The sequence below is a fragment of the Rhinopithecus bieti genome, unplaced genomic scaffold (assembly GCF_001698545.2).
Source record: "Rhinopithecus bieti isolate Rb0 unplaced genomic scaffold, ASM169854v2 scaffold_9919, whole genome shotgun sequence".
Lineage (NCBI taxonomy): Eukaryota > Metazoa > Chordata > Mammalia > Primates > Cercopithecidae > Rhinopithecus > Rhinopithecus bieti.
This window is the reverse complement of record NW_016806411.1, coordinates 2507539-2516575: the sequence shown is the minus strand read 5'-3', so window position 1 is coordinate 2516575 and position 9037 is coordinate 2507539. Positions and strand designations below refer to the sequence as shown.

Below are 9037 nucleotides of genomic sequence, written 5' to 3'. Positions count from 1 at the left end.
CAGGTTCACGCCATTCTCCTGCCTCAGCCTCCCGAGTAGCTGGGACTACAGGCGCCCGCCACCTCGCCCGGCTAGTTTTTTTGTATTTTTTAGTAGAGACGGGGTTTCACCATGTTAGCCAGGATGGTCTCGATCTCCTGACCTCGTGATCCACCTGTTTCGGCCTCCCAAAGTGCTGGGATTACAGGCTTGAGCCACCGTGCCTGGCTACCAGGCTTGTCTTAAACTCCTGGCCTAAAGTGATCCTCCCATCTCGGCCTCCCAAAGTGCTAGGATTACAGGCGTGAGCCACTGCATCTGGACTATTTTTATTTTTATTTTTTGAGACAGTCTCTCTCCGTTTAGTACAGTGATGTGATCATGGCTCACTGCAATCTCTGCCTCCCCAGCTCAAGCAATTCTTGTGCCTCAGCCACCCAGGTATCTGGGATTACAGGTGTGCGCCACCACACCTGGCTAATTTTTGTATTCTTAGTAGAGATGGGTTTCACCCTGTTGGCCAGGCTGATCTTGAACTCCTGGCCTGAAGTGATCCTCCCACCTTGGCCTCCCAAATTGCTAGGATTACAGGTGTGAGCCATTGTGTCTAGCTAGCTGCCTTCTTTTAAAAAGTAAAATTGTTAGTGACTTTTAGAACAGTGATACATAGTCATTGTGGAAAACAGCAAATACTGACCAAACTAAAAATGTAGGTAAGTATCTCACATGTACTGTTCAGGGACATCCACTGTTAAATTTTTGAGGTATTTAGGTATATATGTATTAGAATATTTGGTTATTTATTTATCATACTGTGGAAAGGTTTTATAATCTATTTTTAGTGCTGTTGTGAACATATTTTCACATCATGAACTATTCATAATCTTATTTTATGGAGATGTGCAATCTATAGTTACACCATAGTTTTAAAACCAGATGCTTATTGTTAAAATCTAATTTTATTCAGATTTCTATTGTTATTTCTTAATCTGTTTGAAGAAATACTGTAAAGAAATCCATCCATAGCTACATTTTTCTTTACATTATTTTGTGTTTGTAACTACTCCCCAAGCATTATTGTGTAGTCAAAGAACACAAAATTTTAAGGCTTCTGCTGTGTTTTGCCAGCCCCCCAGAAAGATTGTACTCCCAATAGCAGTCTATGAGATTGCCAATTTCTCTAATCCTTGTCAGCTCTGGTATCATTGTTCTTTTAAAAATTAATTTTGAAATTTGGTACATGAAAATTAATATCTCAGTGCTTTCATTTTATAGTTGATATTTAGTAAGGTAGAATATGTTTGCTGTTTGTGATTTGTGTGTACAGTATATGAATTGCTTATTCATACCCTTTTTCTACTTTTAATTGGGTTTGTGTTTTTCTTACTGCTTTTAAAGAAATACTTATGTAGCAATGATAATTCATTGTCGATCATAAAAGTTGTATATTTTTTCCAAGTTCTGCATTTTTCTTTTAATTTATAAAACGTCTACGTATTTTGTTTATATAGCCAAGTCTGTTCGTCTGTATCATATCTGCCCCATGTAGAGGTTGCATAAATTCTCTCATATTTTTTCTTCTGCTTTTTGGTTATATTTTTTTGCATTTAAATGTTTGGCTTATTTATTTACATATCTACACATAGGCATCTTTTTTTTTTTTTTTTTTTCTTTTAAAAAAAAAGGCGGGCTTTATCCCTTCTAACTTTTCCAGCCGCTGGTATAAAAACAGTTGATCCTCTGCCTTTGCGGGAAGATTCTGAAGACAATATCCCCAGATTTGCTGAGGCAACTCTTCCAGTTTCAAAAATTCCAGAATACCCAACAAATCCCCCTGGACAGTCGCTTTCTCCACCGCATGTTCCATCCTACTGGCTTCCCTCTCGTCGAATTCAGGGCTCTCTTAGAGATCCAGAGTTTCAGCACAATGGTAATTATTTTGGTTTTAATTTTTTGTCTTTTAAAATAAATTGTTATACTGACAGGTACAAAGGCTAAGAATGCACTTTATGTTAATAAATCAGTTATTTAGTATTTTTGGTTAATGTATTAATAAGGTTTCTTTAAATAGGAAAAATCCCTCTTTGGGACCAATTGTGCTGCACCTAAGTTCACTTTTTGCTGTTGTATATGTGTGAGATATCTCTCAAGTTGTTATTCATACACAGAGGGAATCCACTAGATAGATGCCAGTAGCACCTCTTCTCTGGATGTGACAACCAAAAATGTCTCCAGACATTGCCAAATGTTGCCTGGGTGTAGAATTCACGGTCAGAAATGACTTTCCTTTAGTTTTAGTAGGCATTGCTCAGCTCTTTTCTAGCAGTCATCGTTAATGTTAAGAAGTCAGATGCTGCTTTTATTCCGGATCTTTTATATGTAATGTTTTCTTTCTGGCAGCTTTTGAGATCTTTTCTTCATATCTAATGTTCTAAAATTTTGTGATGTGCCTCTGACAGAGTATTTTTTTAAATTCATTTTGCTGGTACTCCATAGACCTTTCAATCTGGAAAATTCTTACTTCTGGAACATTTTCTTGAATTATTCAGTCAAAAATTTCCTCTCCTGGCCAGGCACAGTGGCTAACATTTGTAATCCCAGCACTTTGGGAAGCCAAGGCAGGCGGATCACTTGAGGCCAGGAATTTGAGACCAGCCTGGGCCACATGATGAAACCCTGTCTCTACTACAAAAAAAGTACCTGGGTGTGATGGTGCACGCCTGTAATCCAGGCCTCCTTGGGAGGGTTGAGGGCATGAGAATTGCTTAAGTCTGGGAGGCAAAAAAAAAAAAAAAAAAAAAAAAAATTCTCTCCTTTCTCTGTTTCCTCTTTCTAGGGCTCCTATTCAGATATTGGACATGATTTTATTTTTTATCTTACCTCTCCTATTTTCCATCTCTGTCTTTAAATTTGAAAGGTTACTAATTTTTATCTTCTATCTTTTCTGCTTTAAAAATTTTTTATTTCAATTGCTTTTGGGGTACAGGTAGTTTTGGTTACATGGATGTATTCTATAGTGGTGAATTCTGAATTTTAATGCAACTGTTACCCAAGCAGTGTACACTGTACCCAGTATGTAGACTTTTATCCCTCCCCCCACCCCAAGTCCCCACAGTCTGTTATATCACTTTCTATGTCTTTGTGTCCTCATAGCTTAGTTCCCACTTATAAGTGAGAACATGCAGTATTTGGTTTTTCATTCCTGAGTTACTTCATTTAGAATAATGACCTCCACGTCCATCTTAATTGCTGCAAAAGACATTTCATTCCTTTTAATGGTGGATTAGTATTCCATGGTGTTTGTTCCTGTTTCTCTAGTTCCTTGAGGTGTGATACTAGGTTGTCAGTTTGTGCTCTTTCAGACTTTTTAAGGTAGGCATTTAATGCTATAAACTTTCCACTTAGCATTGCTTTTGCTGTATCCCAGAGGTTTTGATAACTTGTGTCACTGTTATTCATTTCAAAGAATTTTTGAATTTCCATCTTGATTTCATTGTTAACTCCCAAATCATTCAAGAGCAGGTTATTTAATTTCCATGTATTTGTATAGTTTTGAGGGTTCCTTTTGGAGTTGATTTCTAGTTTCATTCCACTGTGGTCTGAGAAGATAGTTGGTATGATTTTCTTAAATTTACTGAGACTTGTTTTGTGGCCTGTCATGTGGTCTATTTTGGAAAATGTTCCATGTGAAATGATGAGAAGAATGTATATTCTACAATTGTTGGGTAGAATGTTTTGTAAATATCTGTTAAGTCCATTTGTTCTACAATATTGTGTAAGTCCATTGTTTCTTTGTTGACTTTCTGTCTTAATGATCTGTCTAGTGCTGTCAGTGGAATATTGAAGTCCCTCTCTATTATTATGTTGCTGTCTACTTCATTTCTTAGGTCTAGTAGTAATTGTTTTATGAATGTGGGAACTCCAGTGGTAGGTGCATATAAATTTAGGACTGACTGTAATATCTTCTTATAGGATTGACCTTTTTATCATTATATGATGACCTTTGTCTTTTTTTAGATAGTTGTTGCTTTAAAGTCTGTTTTGCCTGATATAAGACTCCCGCTTGCTTTTGGTTTCCATTTGCATGGAATATCTTTTCCTACCCCTTTATCTTGAGTTTATATGAATCTTTGTGCGTTAGATATTTGGTTTGTGGTTTTTAATCCATTCTGCCATTCCATATCTTTTAAGTGGAGCATTTAGGCCATTTACGTTCATGTTAATACTGAGATGTGAGGTACTGTTCTATTCACTATGTTAGTTGTTACTTAGATACTTTGTTTTTTCCGTTGTATTGTTTTATAGCCCCTGTGAGTTTTAAGCTTTCAGGAGGTTCTGTTTTGTTGCATGTCAAGCTTTTGTTTCAAAATTTAGAACTCCTGCTTAGCATTTCTTGTAGTGCTGGTCTGGCAGTGACAAATTCCTCAGCATTTGTTTGTCTGAAAAATACTTTATTTCTCCTTCATTTATGAAACTTAGTTTTGCTAAACTAACAAAATTCTTGACTGATAGGTATTCTGTTTAAGGAGGCTAAAGATAGGACCCCAGTGCCTTCTGCCTTGTAAGGTTTCTGCTGAGAAGTCTGTTGTTAGTCTGATAGTTTTTCTTTTGTAAATTACCTGATGCTTTTTGCCTCACAACTGTTAGAATTCTTTCCTTCATGTTGACTTTAGATAACCTGATAAATATGTGCCTTGGTGGTGATCTTTTTGCAGTAAAGTTCCTAATAGTTCATTGAGCTTCTTGTGTTTGGATATTTAAATCTCTACCAAGGCCAGGGAAGTTGTCCTCAATTAATTATTCTCTCAAGTGAGTTTTCCAAACTTTCAGCCTTTTCTTCTCCCTCAGTATCACCATTTATTCTTAAGTTTGGTTGTTTACATAATCCCATATTTCTTGGAGACTTTGTTCATTTCATTTGATTCTTTTTTCTTTATTTTTGTTTGATTGGGTTACTTCGAAAGCCCTGTCTTTGAGCTCTGAAATTATTTTTTCTGCTTTTTTTCCCCCTTGGACCTGGCATGTAGCTATCTTCTACTTGTTCTAGTCTATTTTTGAAACTTTCCACTGCATTTTGTATTTCTCTAAGTGTGTTTTTTTGTTTCCAGATGTTCTGATTGGGTTTTCTTTATGATATCTCTCTGGAAAATTTTTCATTCATATCCTTTTTAAAAATTTCTTTATGTTGGTTTTCACCTTTCTCTGGTAGCTCCTTGAGTAGCTTAATAATCAACCTTCTGAATTTGTTATCTGGTATTTCAAAGATTTCATCTTGGTTTGGATCAATTACTGGAGAGTGAGTGTGATCTTTTGAGGGTACTATAGAACCCTGTTTTGTCATATTACTAGAATTACTTTCTGGTTCCTTTTTTAGGTGCACTATTCTAATTGTCCTCAAATTTATTTTTTATTTGACTATATGTGTTTTTTAAAAAAAAATTTTCCCTCTTAAGAATGTGACTTTAATGATTATAATTTGTTATAGTTTAATTTGGTTCTTGGTGCTTTTACGGGTTAAGAGTATAAGTTCTTTGGTTATAGAGAGTCTTTGTATGATGGCTTCCTCAGATGCTGGTTGTAGTGGCTGTGTACTCAGTATGTGGGTGAGTTCACTGTCTCCTGTGGGGCTGGAATGGCAGAGATCTCTTGAAGCTTATCTTATTCCCCTGTGGTTTGTACTTCTGTATTTATTTAATTTTTCTCCAGTATTTTCTTTACTGAGTTGATAGTTCAGGTTTCAGGCCATTAGGGGAGGTGTCCCTGGGGAGAAACTTATTGTAGCTAAGGCAGGTGGGTGAATACAATACCCACTGGTGGGCACAGGTCCCAGCCTTGATGAAGGTGGCTGGTGGAGCGCTCAGATGCAAGGAGGTCTTATCAGGGTGAAGGGTGAGAGCCACCTCAGCTTCCCTGCCAGGCCAGCAGGAAAGCTATCCACCTCCTAGCCTCACTCATGTCCCAGTGTCCCAGCTATTCAGATCAGACAGGCACCTCTTTTTGTCTGTAGGAATGTTGATGTTCCAAGTGGATAGGAATTGTGACTCTGCCTCTCATGCAAGCCTGCATCTGGGGAGTGCTCCTCCTGTAGGCGAGCAGTCCCCTGAAGTGTTCCAGGAAGGCTGTCTATAGGCACACCCATACCGAGTCCTGTGGGAGAAGCCCCAGCTGTGTCTGCAGTGGTGGACAAGGGGAAAGAAGACCCCTTCTCCAAGACCCTTCATGAGCACTAAGGCTGCCTGACTGTTGGGGTGATGGGGTAGACTCCCTACTGAGCCTAGCACTGCAGTTGTGTCTCTGCTGAAAGAAACTTCCCACCAGTGGAAAGATCTGGAACTCCTGAGATTCCTTGGTTGTAGATAGGCTTAGGGTGCAGGCTTTCTTGCATGTTGGTTATAATAGTAGTGAACTTGTCATGTAGACAGATTCAGGACCACTGGTTAGCTAGGGTGTTGTAGGCAGTGGTGATAGCTGAGGTCAGGCCCTGGTTTTCTCCAATCTGGGCACAGCGTTATTCTACCCAGAGATGGTATAATGGACCGTGTCAGTTGGCCTCTAAACAGGAGGTGCTGCTTGCAAAAGAGCACCAGCTGCAGTAGTAGCAGTGGTATTTGAGCTTGCCCTGTGTTGCCCAGGGGAGGTATTCTGGCTTCTCACACCTGGGCAGGGTTATAAAACTCCCCAAAGTTTATGTCCTTTGTGTTAAGCTGTGGAGGGGTACAGCCAGGCAGGGGATGGGTTAACTGGGTCTGCTTTTTGACTCTCCACGTGCCATCTGTTAGTTTTAAAAAAGATTTTGTTTTAATTTCTAAGAATTTTTTAAACATTGCATATTCCTTTTATACAGTATCCCATTCTTATTTCATGAATGGAATGTTTTATTTCTTTGAAGAGGTAAATGATATATATATATATAATGCCTCTGTTTTGACTATAGTACCTTTGCCCACAGTTGAACCTGGTATCTTTCAGTCAAAGTACTTCTGGTAAACTTTTAGAGACGAAACTTCCATGTCTCTTTTGGGAAAGAGGGAACTACCCAGCTGTGCAAATTTAAAGAAGGACCTAGCATATTAACTATTTTGTAAAAGGATTTTAGTCAGTTTCCTAGTTCAGTCTTCCCTTCACTCCAACTTTCAGTGGTACTCAATACTCCCAAACCCAGAGCCATTGGGGAACAAGTTGGTTGTTTCTTGGTTTCACTCTTCTGCTGGCTTAAAATTCCACTTACTTGGGTATAGTTATACATACACTCACTGCCCTTCCATTTGCTTTTCATGTTCCAAAAAGTTTCTTGGTGTCTTATTTGCTCCCATTCTCTTTGTCCTATGAGTTTGTTGTTCTTGTAAATGTATGTATTTAATTTACCATCTCTAATCAGAAGCCTACTACATTTCTTTAAAGTTAGATCAATATTATCATTGGAAGGAATATTAGGAAGTTATCCATAGTTTGTTTACATGCTTGCTAAGTGCATTATAAATTATGATTGGCCCTTTTATGGTAATTTCTTCAACCTTTACTCACATGTAGGTTTGAAAATTAATAAAATTTCTGACAGCCTACTTTTACTAACAGTTTAGAATATAATTGAGATAAGCTGTTCAGTGGCTTTTGAAGGATAATTTCTTCTGCCTTTTTTTTTTAAGTAGGAAAAGCAAGGATGAACAATTCGCAGTTACCTCAGCATGAAGCCTTTAATGACGAAGGTATTTCAATAGTCACATAACATAAAAGTTTGAGTTCTAGTCTATGATACAGCTTATGAAGTACTTCCACAGATTTTTCCTTAGATCCTTGAAACCCTGTGGGGGGAGGGGTGAAATTACCCCATTTACAAATGAATAAGCTGAGAGTAAACTGGTAAAATACTGTTCTAGGGCAAACATATAATAAGAGATTGTGCCCAAGGTCACAGCTGAGGTCAGTGTTCTTTCTCTTTTTCCACCTTGTCTAGCTGGGGGCTCAGGAATTTGGCGTAACATTACATCCATCTTTTTAAAAAATGCCTTGGGAGGCCGAGGCGGGTGGATCACGAGGTCAGGAGAACAAGACCATCCTAGCTACAATGGTGAAACCCTGTCTCCACTAAAAAATACAAAAAAATTAGCCGGGCGTGGTGGCGGGCGCCTGTAGTTGCAGCTACTCGGGAGGCTGAGGCAGGAGAATGGCGTAAATCCGGGAGGCGGAGCTTGTGGTGAGCCGAGATTGCGCCACTGCACTCCAGCCTGGGCGACACAGCGAGACTCCGTCTCAAAAAAAAAAAAAGCTTATATATTTTTGTCAATTTTCAATGGTCAAACAAATACATGATTAGAGAAAATTGACATTTTTCTTCTTTGTAGTTTTGTTTTGTTTTGTTTTGTTTTTGAGACAGAGTCTCACTCTGTCGCCAGGCTGGAGTGCGTGGCGCGATCTCGGCTCACTCTCCCTCCCAGGTTCAAGCAATTCTCCTGCTTCAGCCTCCCAAGTAGCTGGGATTACAGGCACCCGTTACCACACCCGGCTAATTTTTGTATTTTTACTAGAGATGGGGTTTCACCATGTTGGCCAGGATGGTCTCAAACTCCTGACCTCATGATCTGCCTGCCTTGGCCTCCCAAAGTGCTGGGATTACAGACATGAGCCACCACGCTTGGCCTTTTGTAGTTTTTATTCTGACATTTATTTGCTTATAATAGTGGCAGGAGGAACTTGAATTCAATATGAATAATTGAATCACTATTTTAATTAGTATGGAATTATTGAACTTATAAATTTTGAATTTGAAGTAAATTTAAATTTCATACTCTGTGTCATATATTAAAGACTTTGCGTTTAGCAGGTTTAGGACTTTTTGTTATAATTCATTGAGCTAGAAATCAAGTTGTATGTTTTGAAATGCAAATAAATGTCTGGCAACTTTGAATCCAGTCCTGTTTTCTTTCTAATGGAAGAATAGGGTCCATATATAACCTTATAAAACACTTGCTTACTCAGAATGAGGAATTTCAGTACTAATGAAGGGTAGCATATTAAAGTCAAACATTATTTCTACATTTAGTGAGATTACTTTAGAAAT

General features: G+C 38.3%; 1 protein-coding gene across 2 annotated transcripts in view; it reads left to right on the top strand.

Moving 5' to 3' along the window:
- The window catches only part of SAXO6 (stabilizer of axonemal microtubules 6), a 39049-nt gene that overhangs the window by 28514 nt on the left and 1498 nt on the right, over window positions 1-9037 (top strand). For both annotated transcript variants that reach the window (XM_017876192.1, XM_017876191.1), the window contains exons 13-14: window positions 1665-1909; window positions 7626-7685. In XM_017876192.1, coding sequence (XP_017731681.1) covers window positions 1665-1909; window positions 7626-7685 — 305 coding nt within the window. The remainder of the gene's footprint in view (window positions 1-1664; window positions 1910-7625; window positions 7686-9037) is intronic.